Here is a 24,425-nt window from a genome sequence, read left to right as displayed (position 1 = left end):
GTGTTGGTTGATGTTGACGGCTCCACAGCGCCATCTTCTTGTTTAAACCGGACACAGCAGGGTGACGTTACAAAAGCGTTTTAATCCAAGGCACATAATGTTCATAAGAACGATGACGGACAGCAAACATGGACTTGCTTAATTTGACTGCACATAGATCTGAAGCGCTTAAGGACATCATTACAAAGTAACACACAAACAACTGATTGGCATAATTGTGCTCAGCAAGTTTCAACAACTTTAGAACATAATGCATCATGGGAAAGCGGCAGGACAAACTGATAACTCAAAATCAGCGGAAAAAACAATCTATTAGGAGTAGCTGGAGTTACGCAAAAAGTAAAAAGAAAATCTTTGTAATATTTTACAGGAGAAACAATAAAGCACAGACAGTTTAACAGTAGCTGTCCATGACTGTGATGTAATTAGTGTGAAACTTGAACAATGTGATTTTATTTAACAATCTATTTAAATCATCAACATTTGTTTTCTCAGTAACTTGTTTGGTGAAACTGTCGGGACTCAGCTGTGTTTAGTCTGCTGTTCCTGTTCCCCTGGGTTTAAAGATGTTTCTTTGATCGAGTGCAGTAATGTGAATCATATGGAAAAGTTGAGTAATGAACAAAAGAGGTTGAGCATCCATGATTTAAATTCTTAGAATCAGAAAGAAGCTTTGAAACAGTAACACCATCTTGCTTGTTGTGGTGACATAAGAAACACAAATGAATTCACAATTTGGCCTTTTCACAGCAAACTGCATCGCAACACAAAACATCTCTTTGCGATAAGCAAATAAAGTAATCCAAGAACAGTGTCCTTCATGTAACAACTTCTGTTTAACAGTAAATAGTGTTCACATTCATTGACAGACATCTCACTTCATTAACCAAAGAACCAGAGGGGTCGACACAATTATAGACTTTATAGGCCACTTTGAGAAACTTGTGACCAAACTCTTCTACAGTTGGCATCAGTCAGTTTTCTTCAGGTCTCTGCTTTAAGTCCTTGACCTTATCTCTGTTGACACTTTTGAACATTATGTCCAAGGTGACCTCTGTACAGTGCTATCTTTGGAATGTGTTGGACTTTGCCAAGGTGGCGATTTCAATTGGCACTTGGGTAACGCTGACATAGACAACTCACTCCATTAGCATTCTGCACGTTTTGCAGCAAGTTACAAGACTTCTTGGATTGATTCAGTTTTTTTTTTAAGCCTTCCTTTGTTCAGTAATCACACATTTTGGGAGAAAAAATGCAAACTGGCATTTGGATTCAACAATTTCAGTTTTCACATAGGATATAATGAAAATGAGATAAATAAGGGTAATATAAATACTCTGAAATAGAATTATACAACAATGTTATTATAATTTTCCATAGAAGGAAAATTAGTTAAAATATAACTCTGTAGTGTCCACTCCTACATGGGGCACCACTGTTAAAATGTCTTTGGATATATGTTAAAGATTGTACTGGCAGATGATCACAGTGGCGGAGTTGATCATTACTCTGCTTCCTGGTTGTGGACATCTGCTTCAAGGCTCTGCAGATGCTGAAGACGCCCCCTGCACACTCAAGAGTGTCAGAGGATCAAAGTGTTAAAGGTTTGGTCGGAGAGTGTGCCCGAGGGCAGTGACCTAAACAAAAGAAAGTCAGCTACTGAAGGAGAGGAAGTCACCCCAGCATGCTCTGAAGTGCATGTGATCAGCTAAAAGAAAACAAGGGGCATATAAGCTCTCTTCAAGTCGACAGAGCGGCCCCCCCGAGGGCACCTACAGCAGATGGATGGGCCATTATCCAATGTAACCCTTTCAAGCTTAGTGTAGCCCACCCTTGAATAAATGCAGTTAGTCTACTTCAGCATACAAAAGCCTTTGCTGGCCCATGTGAGCGTTACATATTCTCTTCTCAGCAAAACTCCTCCTCACACGGCGCCTCCCCCACCAACAGCGAGTGTTTGTCGGGCTCGCTGAGCACCAAGCTGTTGAGCGAGTGCTTGTCAGATCGCAGGGAGTTGATGGAGGCGCGGCTGTAGTTGACGATGCGGTCCAGCAGGCTGAGTTTAGGGGAGGGACGACGTAGCTCGCCCATGCCGATGTGGACGCTGACGTTGGACAGGCTGCCCTGCTGCCTTCTGTTACCCAGCCGGGCCTCCAACTTCTCAGCACTTGGCTTAGTGTAACTAGACAAAGATATAGGGGGGAGAAAGAGAGACGAAAATGTTTTGTTTTTTTAACATATAAATACACTCAAAAGGCAGAAAAACAAAGCATACAGATAAGAAGTGACATTTACAAACATCAAACAGCTCATTACCATTTGAGTAGAAGTGAGGACAAAACCACAGAGACAGATGACAACGCCATCGCAGCAGAGCCCATCCATGGCTGCAACACCAGACCAATGGGGAGGAATACACCTGAAGACAAACACGGCTCAGATTATTGTTACAGTCTAGGTTGTCAATGTGATGATATAATTCCTTATTATATATTTTTGGGGGCATTTTATGTCTTTATTATAGCGACAGTAGAGATGACAGAAAACGAGGGGAGAGAAAGAGATGGAGAACAACACGCAACAAACGTCCACTGTCAGATGTTGCTGTTATGTGGCTAACATCTTAAGCAGTAGGCTGCCGATTTTATCATTTCAATAAATCTTGTGGGTGGTCGCCTACCTGCTGCAATAGGAATGCCAACCAGATTGTAGATCAGAGCAAAGACAAAGTTAATCCTAATCCTCTTGACGGTCTTTTTGGAGAGGTCGATGCTGCCCACCACATCCAGCAGGTCATTCTACAGACAAGACAAGAAATGCTATGAAAAGGCCAGTAATGTTACTTTAACTATGTCTCCTCTGCAGAACAGTTAACAGTTCAATATTTGAAAACAGAGGAAAATAAAAAATATTAAAAAAACAAAAAAATTAAATCTAGAAGCATTATTCTGACATTGTATATGTGAAGTGTCAGAATAATGTTGAAATCATTGACTGTATATAAAGATGGACTTCATGACAGCTCCCCAAAAATGAAGCCAAAACATCTGGATTGCCCCCTAGTGGCTGGCTGGAGTATAGGTCATAAATCCCGCCCCTCCATGTTAGCAGATGGGACATGAAACAAAAACAAAAATATAAAAGTACACATGAAATTTTTTTTTCTGATAAGTTTGTCTTTAATTTGTTATTAGACGATATAAAAGGGGGTGTGACGTCATGATTGACAGCTGTGTAAGCCGGTCTCAAACTTCCATCAGGCGGCGGGACAGCTGAGGCAGCGCGTCCTGCGGGCCATTATCTCGTCACCCGGCTCTACTACGCAGACTCTGGCTGCAAATAATGTCACACAAGCAAGATGGCAGCTCCCAGAAAGGAGATATTTTGGCCTCACTTTTGCCCAGCTGTGGGAAGTGGAGATGCATCGTCCGTATTTATATGCAGTCAATGGTTGAAATTTAAAGTCTGTGTTGCTGTCTTGCAAAATATGACATATTGCAGAATCAGCTATTATTATACTTTTAATATCACGGCCACCATATGATAGTGTCTTGTACACTGTGTTTGTTCTGTGATACTGTCTGTTGCCACATCCTAGGATTCACACTGCGTCTGTACTGCAGTATAAATATCATATTTGATCAGCTTCCGTGTTATGAAACAGCTGATCTGTAGAACAAACACATACATTCATGACAGACTTTCAAAAATACTCACCCTGATCAACACCACATCTGCTGCCTCTATGGCCACATCTGTCCCGGTTCCTATGGCGATGCCTACGTCAGCCATGGCCAGAGCGGGCGAGTCATTGACACCGTCACCCACCATTGCAACTCTCTTTCCTGCCTGCTGCAGCTGCTCCACCTTGGCCACCTTGTGGGAGGGCAGCACCTCAGCAAACACCTTCCTGATCCCCACCTGGTAGGAGAAGCAGAGAGACGGACAGGCTCAGAAATACACGAACAAACATGATGGGTTTCCATTTACAACTTAATACACAAAAATGGTCGAGCTGTGCAATAAAAAATTACATTTTTAATGTACAGGGATGTGTTTATTGTGATACTGTGATCATATCTTGCTATACATGTTATATTTTCTGGTTTAAAGGCTACCTTTATGTCAATGTTACTGTTTTCTTTGCAACCATAATCACCCACTCCGAGTGTAAAGATGTTTGTATTTTCACAATCAGCATATCGTCCATACCTGAGCAGCGATGGCCCGTGCTGTCTTGCTGTTGTCTCCCGTCATCAGCACCACTTCCAGACCCATGTTGGTCAGAGTGTGGACTGCCAGCTCAGCCTCTGGTTTCACTGTATCTGCTATGGCTATCATGGCACACAGCAGATCTATGCACAAAACAAAGTGTTGAACAGTAAGAATTAAAGTATTTTTTCTACAAAACCATTAGTGAAGAACAGATATTAGATTTCATGTGGTACTCACTGTCTACAGCTACCAGGACAGCAGTGCGTCCTCTGCGCTCATGCTCCGTCATGGCTTCATCTATATCTGGTCTGATCTGCAGGCAATTCCTCCTCATCCACTCTCTATTACCAATCAGGACGGTGTAGGTGGCTGACTGCACAAGGCCTACACGTAGAGATCACATGAGTTAGATTCACAACAGCAAGGAAACATAAAGGGGAATGAAACACAACTGTATAAATGACTACAAAAATGTTTCCCAACATACTAAGTGGCTGTGGGTCCATGATGAGTGGATGGGAGCTGGTGGACACCCGGGTGTCACTGATCTGGACGAGGACACTGTTGCGCTGGTTGTTGTCCTCACTGTCACTGTCCGCCTGTTTCAGCAGGGTCTCTGTGTTGCTGACCTGACACCGGATGCCGCAGCCCGGCACTGCCTGAAAGTCTGTGCATGAGCCAAGAGACTCTGTGCCAAGTTCCTGCACATACACAGATATTAATGGATGTTTAATATCACTTTTAATTGTAGATCAAACAGAGGACTAGTGATCTAAGATGAGGACTTGCTGGAGGCCATATGAGGGTTAAATCTAAGGTAGAAACCAACCTGTTTGCAGTATTTGGTGATAGCTGCTCCCAGAGGGTGTTCGCTGTTGTTCTCCGCAGTGCCCACGATGGCCAGCAGTCGGGAGCGCGGCATCTTGTTACCCTCCACAACTATCTTGACCTGGATTACCTTCGGAGCACCGTATGTAATGGTGCCAGTCTTATCAAACACCACTGACTGGACCTGTGTGTAAAAGGTTGTTTTTAGGGTATTTAATCAAAAGAGAAATATCTACACTGGTGTTGTACTGTAGCCTTGGAACCCAAAAGCATTTCATAATGTGTTTAAATTGACAGTTGGTCTGTTACATAATTGGCTGACTACATACAGTATCAGAGCCATCACAATATCATTATTAACACACCTTATGTGCCATCTCGAGTGGCTCCCCTCCCTTTATCAGGATGCCATTTTGGGCTCCAACCCCTGTGCCCACCATGACAGCTGTCGGGGTTGCTAAGCCAAGGGAACAGGGACAGGCGATGCATAACACTGTTATGGAGGCCTGGAAGGCGAAGCGAATCACTGCCTCAGCCCTAGAAATGCTCTTGTCATAACCCTGCAGGAAGTAAAGGGAAATTTTTAGCTTTTTCAAAATTTATTACAAGCATCTTCACCTTCACTGATGAAACATGTTAAATAGGCAGAGATATTTATTAATGTTACTTTTTATATCTGAAAAAAGGATTAGAGAGGAATGGATGTAATTCCCTGATGCTACACTGAGGAACAATTAGACAAGGAAAAGAAGACTCACAGGAAAGTATTTCTCCACCAGAGGGAAGTCCAAAAATCCAATGAAGATCCATGCGATCAATGTGAGGACTGATATGCCGACAATGAAGGGTACAAAGTAGCCACTGATCTTATCTGCATACTGCTGGATGGGAGCCTAAAAATAAAATGTCAGCTATCAAACACCTGGACCATGTGAGAGCAGGTAGATACAATGCAGATCTCAACCCCCATTATTCACCTTTGAAGTCTGAGCCTCTTCGACTAGTTTGACAATCTGAGACAGTGTTGTGTCCATGCCAACATGTGTAGCACTGACCAGCAGAGATCCATTCTGGTTAATGGACCCTGCAATCACAGAACTCCCGGGCTTCTTAGTCACTGGCATGGCCTCACCTGGAGTCACAAAGCAACAGCTGGTCAGAAAACACAAAAGTCCAAAGCAGCAGCAAGTAGCAGCAAGTCATCTGGAGCAAATGCTGGTGCTTTGGCAGAAACCTCAGCTCCTATAATAACCACAGACTACACGTATGGTAGGACTGGTAATTGATTATTTCATATTATGACAATGTTTTCAGGTTGAACACTGATACTAATCCTTGTACAGTATCTAGCCCTTAATAAATAGTAACTAACACTTGCCCCTCCAATGACTGTGACCAACCTGTGATGAGAGACTCGTCAGCCATGGAGTGCCCCTCAATGACTCTGCCGTCTACTGGAAACTTCCCTCCAGGAACGACTTTCACCACATCTCCTCTCTGCACCAGCTCAACATCCACCTGCTCCTCACTGGAACATACATCAAACAAATTTAAAAGTCACCATAAATAATACAGTTCCAATATATTAATAAATGTTAAAATATCACTGTAGTTTTATATTTTTTGATACCATGATTAACAATTCTATTTAGCCAGATTTTTCTCTGCAAGACAGAAACAAATGAAACTCTTTTTTTTTTTAATAAGGTCCAATGTGATGGACATAAGAAAGACCTGACTTGAGATTTTCTGAATCAGATATTGGTACTAGGCAGTCCTGGGAAATGTAAATACTGTATATTGCTTGAAACTGCATAATGCCTTGTTTGTCAAACATGGTATTTATAACTGTTGGAAAATCACTTGCAGCTTGTTTATGTAGTCTTTGTTATGCTTTGTTGGACTTATCTACTGGCACTTCAACTGCAAAGATTCAGATATGCTGTAATCTACAGCCAACTAAAGATATGAGAGGTTCTTGTAAACAAAACAAGTGAAGAGAACAGAAAGTACCTGAGAATAGACATGTCGCTGCCAAGAGTGACTACTGTGGCCTCAGTAGCTTGTAGAGACATTAGCTTGGACAAAGCCTCGGATGTCTTGCTCTGAAAGGAAGAAACAGGCAAACAAAACCATTTCAAAGTGACTAATAAATACTATCAAGGTTCTGAATTTTATTATGGTACATTAAAAGTCATAGATATCAATAATGATAACAAGTTCAACCTTGGCTATCTGTTCCAGCCAGCGTCCCAGGGAGATGAAGACAAAGAGCATAGGTGGTGTGTCGAAGAAGGTAATAGGGTTTATTTTTGCCTTCTCCACCATTGCCACTAACAGCACGACGAATGAGTAGGTGAAGGCTATGGAAGTGGCCAGAACTATTAGCACATCCATGTTGGCAGATCGGTGTTTCACAGCTTTGTAGGCTTGAATGTAGAAGTAGCGTCCTCCAATAAACTAAAGAGAGGAAAAGACAACAGGCTGAGCATCAAATATTTCTTTCTCCATCACATCTGGTGAAACCGCTGAATAAGTGCCTCTTTCACAATCCCAAAAATGTGCAGCTGAAATTTCCATATTATGTTTTCTGGGAGTGCAGTTAATCCATCCGAATTACCTGTACAGGCACACAAAAGAGGAAGGAGAGGAGGTTCATGATGGAGAGTCCTGGGAGCAGCTGTCTCTCCAGGAACATAGTGGAGTGGTAGTGGTTGCGGTCCTCTGCCGTGGCGTTGTGTTGATGTGAGGCATTCATCTGGTAGTCCATGATGATCATGTACATCATCATGCCCATCACAGGCACGCAGAAAATCAGGCTCACCAGGAAAGATTTCCTCCACCTTGAAGAGCAGAGACATTTGTGCATTATTTAGTTATTTAAAGATATACATTTTCCTAAAAAACAATGTATAGACTCATATAAGAATAATCTCCCAATCATCACTTATGACCTCCTAGAAGTGTGTGGCAGTGTATTTATCTGCAGAAACCCTGTCCTTTGCCTCTATTTTCTTATTATTTTGCTGTGTTCAGACGCTTCTTGGCATCAACTTTTGGGCAGTGGGTGTGTAGCCCTCAGCCAATAACAGTGTGCAGGGTGTGAGGTCGTGACTTGTAGCATAGCGACCAGGTTACATCACTGTCTCCGTCTCTCTCCTCTGCTCCGCTCTGCTCTCTGTCTCTGTGTCATGGATGTATAAAGAGCAGCAAGTCTGTGTGTCTGCTTGAACGAGGACGGGGCTGAGCTACACACACGCAGAGCTGAGAGGCCACAGCGGACAGGATGAAGCTCTGCATTCACACAAGATCTGGCAATGTGGCACCTTCCCACAGGATTGTGCAGAGGTGTGGGTGTGTTTATCTGCGCTTTAGAACATAACCGCCTTGAAACAATCACAAAATAAAGTTTTATCTGATTCACAGCTTTGTTCTCGCCAGCACTGCTCGCTCTCTTCATTCACTCTCTAGCTCACTCAACCACTGCTGCTTTACCTATAAATATACTTTTTATTTTGTGATTTACTTTTTAACTCTGTTTAGAGGAAATGTACGAGATTCTTAATCACACATGAATTGTACACAGTGTTTATTCACTCAGTGGCCACTTTATCATAGGGTGTACCTAATAAAGTGGTCACTGAGCGTATATTTATACATTTATGCAAATATATACCTGCACACCTGCTCATTAAAGTAAATATCTAATCAGCCAATTATGTGAAAGCAACTCAATGCATAAAAGCAGACAGATCACAGGGTTCAGTTGTTGTTCAGACAAATATCTGAACAGGAAAGAAATGTGATCTAAGCAAGTTTGACTGAAATGATTGTTGGTGCCAGATAGGGTAGTTTGAGTATTTAAGAAACTGCTAATCTCCTAAAGACAACAGTCTCCAGAGTTTAGAGAATGATGCAAAAACAAACAAACAAACAAAAAAAACACAACAATAGGCAGTCCTGTGGGTGAAAACGCCTTGTTAATTAGAGAGTTCAGAGGAGAGTGGCCAGACTAGTTCAACCTGAGAGGAAAGTGTCAGTTACTGAAATAACAACACATTACAACAATGCTATGCAGAAGAGCTTCTCTCAACGCACAACATGCGGATGGGCTACAGCAGCAGAGGACGACACCAGGTTATGCTCCTGTGAACTAAGAATAGGAAACTGAAGCTACAGTGGGCACAGGCTCACCAAAAGAACAAAAACATCACCTGGTATGGTGAATCTCAATTTCTGAGGGCAAAAGGGGGTCCTGAGTGTATATTTACACACTTGAGTGTGTATATATTATTATGTGTGTATGACATGTCCAAAATGAGCCAAAACCCGTAACCCTCATACCCTTCAGTCCTCCCCTAAATAAAATCACATGCAGTACCAGTCAAAAGTTGGGATGGGAATGTATGTTCAACCTGTATGTTTCAAAACATTTTTCCCCAACTAGAGGTTTCTAAATTGTCATCAAACTCTCCTTAGCCTTCAACAGGGCTTCTTGTCTTTTCCCTGGCACTAATGGTCCAAGTTATATGGAGAAAAACTGGGTGTTATAATCCCAGAATCCATTGTGTAATGTTAAGTGGGGGTGTTTCCATCTCTGTACAAGCATTTTAGCAGTTGCCAGATCTAAAAAAAAGAACTCTTTTTTTGAGAAATAGTAAGATGAATAGTTGAGTCATCATTTAAAAGAAAAAACATTTGGTGTAATAGTAATTCAAGCTCCAGTTAAATCTAACAACACACAAGCTATGTGAACAAAGTTGAAGCTCGAGAGATGGATTAAGATTGACAAGCTTAAACTGGTGCTTTTACATGTTCTTGACCATAGACAAGCAGACAGAAACACACACAAAAACAAAATGCTTCTTACTGTCGTATCTCTTTGCTGTGGTCCAGATGACTGGCAGTGCGGTCCCTCTTCACCAAAGATGCCTCAAACCCCAGGTTCTGCAAAACAGTCAAATTTAATCATTAGGTTATTTATGATTATAAGAGTATAATAAAATTCACTAATTCTCTGGTTTGCATGAATATGAGTTGGTGTCAACATGCAATGAGGAACATTGCTAAAAAATAACTGAACAAATGTATAAATAACAGGAGTAATACCTCAATCAGCTTGATGATGTCTCGCGGCCCTATAATTTCCGAGTCGTACTTAATGTGTGCTTTGTTGGTTGCTAAGGCAACAGAGGCATATATAATCCCCTTTTCTTTCATAAGGCTGGATTCAATTTTGTGAACACAAGAGGCACACGTCATTCCCCTGACCTGAAAGAAGGTGAAGAGGAGCAATCAAGTAGAGAAAGGGACAAAAATATATAAAAGAAGGGATGAAAAGAGGAGCTGACATGATTCATTTAAGCTACTGAAAAGCAGCTCATATGTATTAGATATTTCTCTCAACCAGGGATGGAACTGTTTATTTATAGTTTTTATGTTGGAAATAAATTACTGTGTTGAATGCACCTTGTCTTTTTAATACAACATGAACATAATTTAAACGCAGCCTTAATCTGACTCACCACTAGTTCTAGGTTTCCATCTGAGCCTTCATAGTTCTCCATGACTGAGGCGGTGAAGCCGAGCTCTCTCACACATTCTGCTATCTTCATTGGGTCGATGACTTCAGGGTTATAACGCACCTCTGCTTTACTGGCCATTAGTGCTACCAGAACCGAGTAGATACCTGCACAAAATTACAGATTTTCCCTTTAGATCCAATCCAGACTCATGAGGTAATCTTTACTGAAATTTAAAAAATATATTAATTTCTGTGCTTTTACAGACCAGGTTCATTTTTGAGGTTTCGCTCAATGTTTGCCACACAGGAAGCGCAGGTCATGCCTCCAATCTGGATGAAGCATTTAGAGTGTGTGTCTCCGTTGCATCCCTGGAGTGTTTCTTTGTGTAGGTCGTTGTCTAGCTCCTTATCTTTCACAGGTGCGACACTTGAAGACTTTGAGAGACTGGTATTTGACGTAGGCAGCAGGGAATTGGTCTCTGTGGACAACAAATTATAGTTATTAAAAAGGAATCCAAATTTTCAGTTAGCTATCATAGCTCAAGTACCGCAACTAGATGAGTTGGATTCACAGAAATAACTTGTGGGAGCAGATAATTGAACAGAGGGGAAACATCCAGAGGGAAGGAAAATAAAGATCCCCTCTGGATATGTTTTAAGACATAAAGAAAACTTTTTGCTTTTAACAATAATTTGTGTCTGATGTGTTTTTTTTAACTGCTGGACACAACATGTCTGCTACTTCACAGAAAAGTCCATTCTCTGCATATGTGCACTGAAGGTACACTTGTATAAGCTGCATACTGGACCACGACTAGCTTCAAAAATTGGACTGGTGTCAGATTCTGCACATACATAGTTTAAGGCAAACATCCAAGTGATCAATAATAGGAAAAACAATTCTCCCATCATGTCACTAGAGTAAAACTGCTTTAACGACGCCACTATCTGAGTAGTAGACTCTACAATCACACCATCTATCCTCTCACCAGGAAGGAAGGCGTCAAAGCCCATGTCCTCTATGGCCTCCCTCAGCTCCTCTGGTGTGGTCAGGAGGGGATCGTACTCAAAGGTCCCCTGGTGATCCGCCAGAGAAACCTGGGCTGACATCACGCCCTTCCTTTGGGAGATCATTCCTTCGATGGACTGGACACAGGAATTGCATGTCATGCCTTCAATGTGAACTTTAACCACAGATGCCAATGGCTGACTAAAACAAGGCTGTGAGGCAGCAGCTTTGGCCTGGGTCGCTCCAAGAGATCGAGGTGATGATAAGGCCAGTACGGGCAAGGTGGATACAGGACTGAAAAGGCCAGCGGAGTCCCAGGGTTGAGTCTTGAAGTTTCCTGGAGGCAGTGCCTCAATTGCCTGCTGCAGTTGAGGCACTGTGACTGTCATCGGGTCGTAGCAAATGGAGGCTTTCTCCTGTTCTAGAGAGACCTCCACAGAAGATACACCAGGCAGCTTGGAGATATTGTCTTGAATATTGACCACACAGGAACGGCAGTGCATGCCTTTCACCCTGAGCGCGACAAGAGTTGTGTCTATGAAGATTTCTGTCTCCTCTGAAGTCTCTGATGGTGAAGAAACAGCTGGTTTTTGAGAATCGACAAAACGTTCGATTTCACTGGGGGACAGTTGAAGAGGGCGGGGCTTAGACTTCACAACAGCTTTGAAGCCGGCCACGGCAATCTGGTCGATGATGGTTTGGACAGTAATGAGGTAAGGCAGGTAGACAACTGTAGCTTCTTGAGAGTCTAAAACAACTGTGGAAAATAAAGACAATGTTTTCTTTTAATAAACACGGTATAAAGTACTTAAAAATTATGAGATTATTTACCTATAACTGAAAGTGACCATGCATGAAAAGATGATGCGGATTCTGACATGAAATTTAAGCACATGGAGCATTCAGTCATCAAAAAATTTGGTGCAAGTATTAAATTTTTGTGCTTTACAAATACTACATTTTGAAAAGAAATTTGGAACAGTGTATGTAAAATATATACCATATATAGCATTTTCAGTCAGTTCATACACAATTATATTTCTGCATACAGCAGACATAATCTTATCCGACTACATGTCACTCCTTGTGACAATGCGAGTGAAAGGATTTTATGAGTCATAGTTAAATCCCACTGAGCAATCTGTCAGTGGTGAATCTACAAATAGCCTGTCATACACAATGACAGGACACCTGTGAACTGTAAGATGTGCATTCCAGCCGTGCAGCAACTGTGTCACAACAACACTTTTTTCTCAGACAGTGAGGTCGTAGAACAGGTCAAGTACATCACCTTTGATCTTCTCAATCCCTTTCAGTTTTCCAATCTTCCCTTCGATAGTGGTGGTGCAGGAGTGACAGGTCATTCCTTCAATGCACAGCTTCAGGAGTGCCACTCCGCCTCCCGTGCTGTGAGACGGGGACAAGGTTGGGCCTTTTTGCATAGGGCTGCTGGGTGTGGGGATCTCCAGAGGCATTACACTAGCCACCGTTTCACTCAGCTGCTGCACAGAAGTCAAGGACGGGACGAAGGTGACAGTGAGACCCGCCTGGGCCAGGCTCTCTCTGACATCCAGTACTCCCTGAATCTGAGAAAGCTTCTCCAAGGCCTCCTGTTGGGCTGCAGGTGTCAGGCCTGGGGTGGGGACCAGCTGGGTATCTGTGGAAACAGGTGTGGCTGTGCTGGACTCTGATGGGCTTGATTCAAACCCCATGTCCTCAATGGCCTCTGACAGAGACTCTGGGCTCTGTTGGCTGTAGTCATATATAACGGTGGCATTCTTCTGCTCTAAAGACACCTATAAAATAAAAGTCATGTTATAGTTCAAGATAAACCGATACAACAGAGTCATAAAATATGACAAAAGGGTAAAAAAATCCAGCTAAGCTAAATCACTTAAGCTATCAGTAGCTGCATCTTAGTGGAATGTGTAATTCTACTAGAAAAATAAAAACTGAAAGAAATTTAGTTTGAGAAGGTGACATTTAAAGAGTAACTTCACCCAGTCTAATAATCTGGCTCGCCCAGCCAACTCTTTAATAACCAGTTTGACCAATGAAATGTGTAAATGTTCCTGGTTACTTTCTATTTCTAAAATACTACTAACACAGTCTTTCTGCATCGGTTCACTCACATGAATGATATTTAGTAGTTTTCAGTCGATTTTCCTTCTAAAAAACATTCTCTAATTTCTTTTTTCAGTTTCTGATGAACTGTAGAAAGTGCATTAATGAACCAATAATACTGCCAAGCGCTTAAAGTGGGTTCATTTGCCTTTGGTGAAAGCCTGGATTCAGTATATCATCCATCTTTAGAATCAGTCTTATCTCAACAATGGAGCTTTACGATATAAAAAATGGGTAAAATGAGTCTGTGGCCTTGGTAAGCTTACAGCATGTTCCGAAAGCATGATGACCCTTAGCTTTTCCTATTCAGCAGGAAGGAAACATGTGACACACTGAAGGGATCACTTGACTGGGCCATAAGTTACAAACCACAGTGGGGGTTTAGTGGTAAGTGAGTGTGCCTGCCTCTTGGATTTTCATCTGAGAATGAGAGAAAGGGGGGGACTAGGAATGACACAATTACCAGGAAAACCAATTCACTCCTACCAGATCATGTTCATATCGATTAACATAAAATGAGCCAGGCACTAAATTCTGTAAAGACACAAAATGACATTTCCTGTGGGTACAGACTGCATATCGACCTGCTGTCACAGTCCTGCAAAGGGCAGAGCTCTATCGGGAACACACTATTAAGTTATCTTCTCATTTAACCTCAGCCTGAGGGGTAAACACACAATAAACAAAAGAACAGGCCACAACTATTGCAATTTGGCTATCTCTTGTGGCTACATGGATGTAACTTGGTTGTAAATCAAACCAGCTGGTCCTGAGGGGGTAAGGGTATAGGACAAATATCTATTACCTGTATAACTCTATTACTTTATATGGGCAGGGACATTTCATTAATTTAATTATATCAACATATCTGCCTTATCCACAAGTTTCTAATGTTTGAAAAATGATGGCATTGTTACAACATTAACTCATGCCATTTCAGATCCTGTTTTTGAACTAGAAGTGCCTTGTAAGAAATTTGGAGTCAGCTAATTTCAAGAACTGCTTCAAATTGCTCAATGACACTGTAAAAGTAAAGAGTGTCTTTATGTCTTTGCAAAGACAGCTTTTAAATGTTGCATGCGAAAATTTCTTATCATTCACCTTTATATGGATTACTCCAGGGAGGGACCCGATGCGCTGCTCTATGGACTGGACACAGGAGCCACAAGTCATACCCTCCACTCCGAGGGAAACTGAACACAGGTTGACTTTGTGCGTCATGATTCTTGATCTAAAAAGGACAAAAGGAAAAAAACTCATTGTATATTGTCTAACATACAAACATACAAAACCACTGAGAGAAAGCCTCACAAAGTCAAGACAAAACATAGAAGAGACAGGAAATGTAAAATGTAAAATAAAAATAGGAATACTAAAAATGCTTCATCGCTGCAAACAAACCACACTAATTCATATAAATGTTTGCCATCATTTCCACTTCTGGCACCTTCACTTGACAAAAAAAATGACATGAAACAAAGCTTCTTTGTACAATAGTGTGGAAAAAATGCAAAAACACTTGAGGAGTCCTTCTTATTTCATTGTTTCCTTGCTAGAACAATAGTTTGGTTAAAAAAACATTGCTGTCAAACAATGACAGATTTAAGCTTGAAACATTATGTAACATTTTAGGGAAAATGAAAGTCCGATAGCATTACTGTCCTACGAGGATCGCGGCCGAGAGACAATTCAGTTGTCACTTCGTTATCCACTCAATGTTTACCTGAAATGTGACATTTGTCACAGCATTGCCACACCAGTATCACCTAAGCTCAAAACTTTGGTCATATAGACATAGAGACTTTTTTATATTTTCAAATGTTTTACTTCCAAGATACCAAAATGAATGCCACTAAACGGACTGATAGGACAGAAAACCAGCAGGATGCTGGGTCTTAGTGACCAAGACTGAGAATGAGAAACACTAAGATAATGAAACGGCTTCAGAAAAAAACCTCAAGAAAAATGCAAGTCACTATTATAAGTGCGAAAATAAGTTAACCTGATTTTGATACTCTCTTGGGTAATAAGCAGTTTACCCATCAAAATATAATTATAAACAGAGTTAATGGTAGGTACATCAAATTTGTAACGTTACTTTTGTGACTTTTAGTGACGGTGACTGAAAGGCTCAGACATTTTAACGTTAACATGTCATTTAAGCCAGCTAACAGTAAGCTAGCGCTCGCTTGTTGCTTAACTCCAAAAACAATGTATGATATAATCATATCAGCAATGGTGTCAACAAGAAAAATAAAACTCTTTCCTTAAGCTGTTAGACAAAGTGTATGTTCTGTTAAGACACAGCACACGTTAGAGTTAGCATGAAAAGTTAAAAAAAGCACAACTCTTACCTTACTGAAAGGGAAGTAACCGGTTAGTTAGCTACAGGCTATTGACGTTAGCAACCTAGCTTCTTCTCTTCACCCTTCGTTACAAGCAATAAAACGGACACGTCTCGGCATCGTGGTGCCTCTGGAGAATAACGGAGAGTGATGAAATGAGAGTTTTCTCCTCCTGTAAGCACAAAACTGAGCTCTGTGAAGCTGTTTTTGTTTCTTCTTCCCAAGCCGACGTGACTGACGGCTGCACAGCGTGACGTTGGCGGGGAGGGGCGGAGCTGCGCGATGGGGATCCATGACAACAAAAGTTTGGGGAAATATACCCTGGGAGTAACCTCACAGGCTGCAATTCTATTTACTCGTACCATCAACTCAAAAATAGCGATCTGCTAGTCGGATATTGTTTGTATTTAGATTAGGAAGGGTTTATATTAGGATTAAGACAATGGTTTAGGTTAGGATATGCTAATAACTGACAAGGACATAACCTGAAAATTAAGTAAGTGAGCCTAAAAGGCGTAACTCGGGGCCTATTTAGCACTCTAATTAGGATTCGTTTTTTTAAGTGACCTCGTCTCCTTGATCCCTTCGTCCGTCACCTTGTCCCTCCCTTTGTACACCTGACTATTTACTGTCCTCCTGTCATCATTTAGGTGCCCTATACTCTCTAATATGATCCTATATCACCATCGGTCTTAGTTTGACAAAAAATGAAGCACAGTCCCACAGTGTTCCAGTCTTTTGAGAAAATACACTTACTACTAAATACTTCTTAAAGGATAGGCTCACAATTTTTCAAGTGTGTCATAAAAGAACAGTCAGGTGCCCAAATGAACATTGAAAGAGGTTTTGTTTGCTGTAATCATTCCTCCTTTTCATACTGGCCATTAAAAGTTCCCTCCAAATGCAATTACAATGTAAGTGATGGGGGACAAAATCCATAGTCCTCATTTTGAGAAAAAATGTATTTAAAAGTTTATCTGAAGATAGTATGAGGTGTCAGCAGCCTGAGTTAGTCAAATAAAGTGGCTATCTTACACAATTACAGTCTTTTTAGTAAAAAGTTCCCTGATAGTCTTTTCCCGTTGAGCTTGGTGGAAGTGACAAAAAGGCCAAATTTGGCACTAAAACTACAACAACTTTGAAAGATATTGACTTGATTTGACTAATTTGAATGACTGAAGCTTCATATTAGCCTAAAATAAACTTTTAAATACATTTTTGCACACAGTGAGGGCTGTAGATTTTGTCCCCCATCACTTACATTGTAAGTGCATTATGAAGGAAACTCTTAATGGTCAGTATGAACAGGAGGAACGATTACAGAGAGAAAAACCTATTTCATTGTTCATTTGACCTGACTATTGTTTTAGGACAGACTTGAAAAATTGTAAATCCATCCTTTAAGGACACCAAAAACAGTTCAGACTGACCCTTAAAGCTATTTTGATTGACAAATTTGGATGTAAGTGTTTTGGTAAGTGGACAGTCCCTACTTATTATTTGTGGGAAACAACCTGTTTCACTTGTTACCTAAGAGGTGAAATAATTGAAGTGTTAAGATTGTAGATTTTAATGCAGCTCCTAATTGCTGAGATTTTATTCCTCCAAATGACTAAATTTGAGTAGCCAAACAAAAAAATCTTGAGCCATTTATGTTGTTATATTTGAGACATAAATGCATGCATTTTAAGAGTATGTAGAGATGAAACTAGGATGACTATTTGTAAATGTACACAGAGGTGAATTCATTTTCTCTTAACTGATTTCAAATGTGTAATTAAGGAACAATCATCTTGTTCAGATGCAACCAGGACACTGCCCTCCAACATGAACTCCTCCTGCAGTCCCAATTATATGATGCCAACACATTTTCTGTTACCAATTATTGATTTATTTTATCTTTACAGGGAAAATGCACATTGATCAACATCATCATAAATGTGCCATTGTTAGTCAAGAGGCTAATTTTTAACTGTTGTCCCTTCACCAAGCTGAACAGAAGATGAAAAGCTAAAAACAAGCAAGATCACTGATCACTGAGCATGTCAATAAAACCTTATGCTTTATTTTATTTATTAATTTTATATAATGGTGACGGGATGAATGGTGAACTGAGAGAGGGAAAGATTTGCCACAAAAGTAAAGGCAGAAAACACAAGCAGCCAAGTCAGTTAAAGTAGGATTAAATTAATTAATTAAGTTAATTAAGGATTAAAAGTAATCCTTACCACTTGGCAGTGACATTACCTTCCTGTAGCAAAGCAACCTGCTCACAACTAAAACCTGGCCATCAACTACAAGCAGTTACTCCCCCAGTTGTCCTCCAACTCAGTGTGCAGGAGACATCCATCAACAAAACAACTGCTAAATATCAATAAAAGCATAAACAACTAAACACTAACAGTCTTTTTGTTGGCTTTTATAAGCAGCAGGAAGATGAAATGCCATCATGAAGATCCACCACTAACCAATCCTGCCTGTCACAGCAGAAGTAAGTCTGTGATATTTCTGCATATTGTGACAGATTCCAGGTTTACACAGCTGGATTTTTTAGACAACTTTGCTGCCTTGAGTCAGTTATGGTGAGTGCATGTGAAATTATCTGAGAAAAGGTATGATTGAGACCTGATCTGAGTGGAAATATACCACCGGTAGTGGTGAGATAATAGCCTATTGCCAAATGTCATTTCTTAGTGGCCAACAGAAATCCACTGTGCATTCATCATAATTATGTTTTCTTTTTTTCAATTGTATAAACTCACTGTATTCTGGATAATACAGAAAAATCTGTAACCTGCAATGCAATTATTGTTAAGTTTTTGCAACTATTAGGAGCATTTAGTGCATTTATCCTGAGCATTCTATAATATAAAATATAAATGAATAATGACCATTTTCAAAAGTTATATAGGCAATACCTCTCTCTTCACAAACGCACACACTCTGACACACTGACCTACTTTCCCGTTCGCGTGCACATATCTGTGCACATGAATCACGACAGGACAATAACACACACAAAAACACACACACACGACCGTGTAAATAAATGAGTCAAAGTGATGATAAATTGTCATTTAAAAGGTTTAATTATGAGCTTGCACTTCCCACGCTGATGTGTATCCACCCTCTGATTTGCTGCATGTATGTACACAATATGGTGGTGGGAGATGCAGCCCAGCAGGTCCATGTTTTCCTCCGCTCACGTGTACCGGCTGCTCGGCCGCGCCCGTCAAGCTGTCGCTAAAGCCGGGAGGAGCTGCTCCTGCTGCTCCTGCTGTCCTACATCAACAGCAGCCTGGGTCTCTCCAGTCATCTCCAGCCATGGCTCTATGTGAACGCTGTCTACTCCACCGACAGAGCACCAAACCAAGAGGAAACTGCTGTTTTTAAGACGTCCATGTAAGTAAATAAGACATGTTTTATTGACATTTTGGTCTGTTTAGTTATATGTGTTTAATTTATTGCTCACATGCAAGTGAAGGTCACGTGAGAAAAGTGAGAAAGCCTGTCAAACGGCACTTATGTGATCTGATGCTCATTAAGCCCCCAGTTCTCTGTAGGATTCACTTGGCGCCACATGTGGTGTTTTCTATCCAGTTCAGCTCAATTCAACCATAATAATATGATAATAAGACGAAGAACAGCTATACAAGGGCACTAGTTATAATAATAACACAAATCTTTACAGTTAATTAGAGTTATCCTTTTAAGGAGAGTACCGACATTCAAAATATGTTGTTAATCAATAGCCTATTTTTTTGCTGGAGCAACATATCTGAAAGCTGACGTCCCAATATCAGTTTTCACTTGTAATTAAACAAATCTTCAGAGCCAGTTTGATGAGCTCCAGTCAGATTTTCTAATGAGAGGTGATATACATAATTATTATTATAATTATTCCCATCATTAGATCTTCATTAATAAAAAAAAGGGCCAGTTGCTCTTCTTAAATAGGAAGTATGTCACAGTTATGAACCTGATGGCTGACATAACGTAGATGAGATGGAGGGTTTTACACTGGAGGTTGGTACATGCATATAGATCACATGATTACATTCAAGGACTGAAGAGGGAAGATTGCTTCCACAAGGTGGAAATCTCAGGAGGGACAAGAAGGCTTTATTTCAGCATCACCCTTGATTCATTGTTAGTGCTTTGGCAGATTTTTTGAGGTGAGTTTATCATCATTCAGTTCAATTCAGTAAATGGGATTTGAACTTATTAACATGTTCAATACAGGTTCTACGTGAAATCGTCAGTTCTTGTTTTGGGAAAATAATGTAAATATAGTTTTGTCTGCATTTAAAATAAGCTTTAGTTTAAAAGTGCTCTTTGGAAATGATTGAAAGTTGCTCCACAGTATTCAAAGTTTAACACAATGTATATGGTGAAGAACTTATGGGATCTATAATCTTGATACTACAAGCTACTGAATCAAAGCAAAAGAATGAAACCTTTTTTTAAAAAAAAGAATGGGTTGCAAATTAGTTTTTTAATTCAGTAAACAATAGAACAATATAAGCAGCTCGCCATGCGTTTTGGATTTTCTATTGAAACAAGTGTTAGATTTATGAAATATGAGCAGGATGATAAAAGCAGAACAGGAGCAGTTTACTCAATAAAAGAAGGATACAGACAATCCTTATTATTTGATTAATTGGATCCAATATTACAATATTAATGAAAATCCTTCTGTAAAAAAGTAAAAAAAAAAAATTAAACATTCCCAGTAAGAGTAAAATATACTGCTGTATACATGGGACATGGAGTTTAAAACAACGATTCCACCACAGTCAGTGATTCAACATCATACTGTTACTCTAAAGTTGTGATATGCTATTAAAGAATAAATGCTGTCGTATTTAAATGTTCTTAATCTCTCATGATCCTGTTGTGCACTGATTTGTTTCAGAATGAAACGAGGAAGGACAGGTCTCAGATCAAAGTGCCAGATCTTCCCGACCCGTGAGGAGAGGGCTAAGAGCAAGAAGCATAGTGCGTCCAGCTTCGCCCTGATTCCAGCAGAGGAATGGGGTAACCTGCCCCACAACATCGTGCTGCAGATCTTCCAGCATCTGTCCCTCGTAGACCGGGCCAGGGCTTCGTCTGTGTGCCGACACTGGAATGACATCTTTCACACCCCAGCCCTGTGGAGGAGGTTCGAGTTTGAGCTCAATCAGTCGGCCACGTCTTACCTGCGCTCCACTCACCCTGACCTGATTCAGCAGATCATCAAGAAGCACGCCCAGCACCTGCAGTACGTCAGCTTCAAGGTAAAAGTCCTCCCTGGCCTCCTCTTCACCCCCTCTGGCCTCCTCCGTTTTCACATCGCAGCTGTCTTAAAAACAATATGTGCTCTCCTTAATCCAAACCATCTGCTGCAGAATCCATCGTGACGCATCAGCTGTCTTGGCATTAGTGTGCTTAACACATCTAGACTGAGATGATTCTGACACCTCCATCTTTCCGTTTCTCATTTTTGTGTGTTTTCATTTATGTATTTATTTGTTTTACCTAAACGGTGAATCACTGCTGGTAAATCAGGTGGACAGCTGCACAGAATCTGCAGAGGCGGCCTGTGACATTCTCTCCCAGCTGGTGAACTGCACCATTAAGACCCTGGGGCTGATTTCCACAGCGAGGCCGAGCTTCATGGATGTTGCTCAGGTAAGAGGAAAGCCTGTGCTTCATGTGCACAACGCAGCACTTTCATCGCATTCCTGTGTGTTATAAAGAAAGAGCTGGATTAGTCACATCAAATATGCCTTTTGAGCATTTACCCAAAGACTGAATTTTGTGGGGTTTTTGTCTTAAAATGCTTAAGATCAGATTTCTTAATCAGCTTCATTTGACTCCTCAGGCCCACTTTGTGTCTGCACTGACAGTGGTGTTTGTCAACTCCAAGTCCCTGTCCTCTATCAAGATTGATGATACGCCAGTGGACGATCCGTCCCTGAAGGTGCTGGTTGCCAATAACAGTGATACCCTTAAGTTGCTGAAGATGAGCAGCTGTCCTCATGTCTCCCCAGCAGGTCAGTATACATTAAGTGTATTTTTATGGCACTTTTTTGGTTTTATTTTATAGCATATATAGAGACAGTAGACAGGAGATGAAGAGAGAAAGAGGAGGGTGGTGACATCAAATGTCCTGGAAAAGATGTTGCAATTACATTGTCAGCATCTTAAACCCCTACCACACGAGATTGGATTCTTTGTAACTACCTACAGTCGATACAAGCCAAATAAGCTTCAAAAAATATAAATAGCGATATATTGCTTAATATTATTTTTTTTGAGAGGCATGTTCTGACTTCTCTTTCTGGCCTCAGGCATCTTGTGTGTGGCAGACCAGTGCCACGGACTCAGGGAGCTGGCATTGAACTACCATCTGCTGAGCGACGAGCTACTGCTTGCCCTCTCCTCTGAAAAACACGTCCACCTGGAGCATCTGCGCATTGACGTGGTGAGCGAAAATCCTGGCCAGACGCACTTTCACACCATTAAGAGGAGCAGCTGGGAGGCTTTGGTGAGACACTCACCTAAGGTCAACATTGTCATGTACTTCTTCCTGTACGAGGAGGAGTTTGAGCCCTTCTTTTGTGATGAGACCCCTGTCACCCACCTGTACTTTGGCCGCGCAGTTAGCAAAGGGATGCTGGGTCGCATCGGACTGAACTGCCCTCGACTGGTGGAGCTGGTGGTGTGCGCCAACGGCCTGGAGCCCCTGGATGAGGAGCTGATCCGTATCGCTGAACGCTGCAAAAGCTTGACGGCCATCGGGCTGGGCGAGTGCGAAGTGACCTGCAGTGGCTTCGTGGAATTTGTGAAGATGTGCGGGGGCAGGCTGACTCAGCTGTCAATCATGGAGGAGGTGCTGATCCCGGACAGCAGCTACAACATGGAGCAGATCCACAGCGAGGTCTCGAAGCACTTGGGCCGCATGTGGTTCCCTGATATGATGCCCACCTGGTAGGCTGACACGAAGCCAGAGTGGAGGGTTGATAAGGAAGTACGTGACCTTTAAGTTTCAACAGAGTGTGTCCACAGTTACACTTTTCACTGTGAAACTGACACACAGTTTCAGTATTAGATTGCAGTGTAAACTGTCTGGCTATTGTGTGAGCACTCAGCTTTCTTTCTATGCATAGATAGCGTGATGTGAAAATTTGGACTGTAGTAGGTATTTTCTCTCTGTGATGGAGGACATTTTGTGCAATGCCACATTTACATTTTTGAACATGATCTAAATTTACAGTCACTGCAGCCTTTCAGCCATCGTGTAAATCTATCTGTATCTGCCATCTGCTGGTTGCTTATGTTTAAAATATCACGCTTAATCTTCATCTTGAACATCATCAAACATCAAGGAAAATTCCACCTTCATGTGCTTTTACACTGCTGTATATCTTCAGTATCATTAACTTGTGTTGCAAAATGCATTCCAGGTGTTTTTGTTATTGTTGTACTACACATTTTCACTCTATCCACTAAGCCTCAGCAGGCCTCATCTACTTCTGCCTCAGTTCAGGATTTCCTACATTTCCCAGAATGCCGTACAGTTTGAGAAGCAGAGACTCTGCCTGGACTTGCTGTATCCAACTGTTGGTAGAGTGAGAGCTCTGACAATAATGATGCTAATGCAGTGCAAGGAGAACAAGAGTTTCCTGTTGAGTGAGAATCACACCTTTACACAAAACACAATACGTTTTTTGTATTCTTTGTCTACGTCTGCCAGTATCAGTCGAGACTTTGATATTAATTACTTAACAATATCTTCAAGTAAAATATCTGAAAGTGTTATTTTAATTTGAAGGCCCTAAATGGTGTTACCATATTGAACTGTTTAGATTGTGGTTGTTGTTAAACCATTCATACAGATTGTCTTCTGACAGGTCAACAGTTCCTTTCATTTTCTTTTTTTCACTGCTGAAATCAGTTTTTACTAGTGCAAAAGTCTGAAATCTAAGTTGATTAGATTTACAGACATCTTATCTTATTTTTACCTATCAAACTTCATTGTTGCTGCAATGGAAATATCTCAGTATGATGTTTGTCACCATCTAATCCTCAAGAATAAGATTAAATCCAGCCAAACAACGAAATGGATACAATACAAAGAACAATGTTAAAGCGTGTTGGTATATTTTTCTTTTTTTTGTTACAGAAATAATCAGTAACAAAACATTTTGATATTTACTGAAGAAATTTAAAGCTTTTTTTAATGAATAAAGTTTTAAGATATACTTTATTTTTGTAATAGATGCTCATCCCTGTTCATACTGGCTAAAACATTTTAAAGATTTTAAAGGTGTTTAAACTGCTAAACATCTGGTTATGTTATTTTGCTTTTCTTTTACTACGTGGTACAAAAGTATTT

At 40.9% G+C, this 24,425-nt stretch overlaps 2 protein-coding genes across 4 annotated transcripts; one reads left to right on the top strand and one right to left on the bottom strand.

The window, feature by feature from the left end:
• Window positions 1–62: 62 nt before the first annotated feature.
• On the bottom strand, window positions 63–16,319 carry atp7a (ATPase copper transporting alpha). 2 transcript variants are annotated; one of them, XM_042418435.1, is made up of 23 exons: window positions 16,055–16,319; window positions 14,802–14,931; window positions 12,868–13,372; window positions 11,557–12,333; window positions 10,834–11,046; window positions 10,569–10,732; window positions 10,153–10,314; window positions 9,914–9,990; window positions 7,664–7,886; window positions 7,270–7,503; window positions 7,057–7,148; window positions 6,444–6,571; window positions 6,021–6,175; window positions 5,802–5,936; window positions 5,409–5,603; window positions 5,045–5,227; window positions 4,703–4,916; window positions 4,453–4,599; window positions 4,213–4,355; window positions 3,718–3,921; window positions 2,681–2,798; window positions 2,317–2,419; window positions 63–2,182 (listed from the first exon to the last, which is right to left on the bottom strand). In XM_042418435.1, the coding sequence occupies exons 2-23, from the start codon at window positions 14,919–14,921 to the stop codon at window positions 1,909–1,911; spliced, it is 4,566 nt and encodes a 1,521-aa protein (XP_042274369.1). In that variant the 5' UTR covers window positions 14,922–14,931; window positions 16,055–16,319; the 3' UTR covers window positions 63–1,908. The 2 variants fall into 2 exon arrangements, with proteins under 2 accessions (XP_042274369.1, XP_042274370.1); XM_042418436.1 differs by lacking the exons at window positions 14,802–14,931; window positions 16,055–16,319 and adding an exon at window positions 13,967–14,061.
• A 1,999-nt stretch (window positions 16,320–18,318) lies between these two features.
• On the top strand, window positions 18,319–24,248 carry fbxl3l (F-box and leucine-rich repeat protein 3, like). 2 transcript variants are annotated; one of them, XM_042419021.1, is made up of 6 exons: window positions 18,319–18,627; window positions 19,222–19,447; window positions 20,961–21,321; window positions 21,593–21,715; window positions 21,909–22,080; window positions 22,378–24,248. In XM_042419021.1, exons 3-6 carry the CDS (start codon window positions 20,962–20,964, stop codon window positions 23,019–23,021), a joined length of 1,299 nt encoding a protein of 432 aa, XP_042274955.1. In that variant the 5' UTR covers window positions 18,319–18,627; window positions 19,222–19,447; window position 20,961; the 3' UTR covers window positions 23,022–24,248. The 2 variants fall into 2 exon arrangements, with proteins under 2 accessions (XP_042274955.1, XP_042274956.1); XM_042419022.1 differs by lacking the exons at window positions 18,319–18,627; window positions 19,222–19,447 and adding an exon at window positions 20,139–20,220.
• Window positions 24,249–24,425: the final 177 nt, after the last annotated feature.

This window comes from Thunnus maccoyii, chromosome 8 (genome assembly GCF_910596095.1).
Source record: "Thunnus maccoyii chromosome 8, fThuMac1.1, whole genome shotgun sequence".
NCBI lineage: Eukaryota > Metazoa > Chordata > Actinopteri > Scombriformes > Scombridae > Thunnus > Thunnus maccoyii.
Note: the sequence above shows the minus strand (reverse complement) of the source record. Positions and strands in the feature narration are given on the sequence as shown.

Excerpts from the sequence above, each read along its gene's own strand:
- fbxl3l (XM_042419021.1), top strand. The coding sequence starts at position 20,962 with ATGAAACGAGGAAGGACAGGTCTCAGATCAAAGTGCCAGATCTTCCCG. Across the intron at positions 21,716-21,908 it reads GCTTCATGGATGTTGCTCAG|GCCCACTTTGTGTCTGCACT; the intron begins GTAAGAGGAAAG and ends TTGACTCCTCAG. Across the intron at positions 22,081-22,377 it reads TCCTCATGTCTCCCCAGCAG|GCATCTTGTGTGTGGCAGAC; the intron begins GTCAGTATACAT and ends TTCTGGCCTCAG.
- atp7a (XM_042418435.1), bottom strand. The coding sequence starts at position 14,921 with ATGACGCACAAAGTCAACCTGTGTTCAGTTTCCCTCGGAGTGGAGGGT. Across the intron at positions 10,315-10,568 it reads ATGGAAACCTAGAACTAGTG|GTCAGGGGAATGACGTGTGC; the intron begins GTGAGTCAGATT and ends ACCTTCTTTCAG. Across the intron at positions 4,600-4,702 it reads CATGGACCCACAGCCACTTA|GCCTTGTGCAGTCAGCCACC; the intron begins GTATGTTGGGAA and ends CTCTACGTGTAG.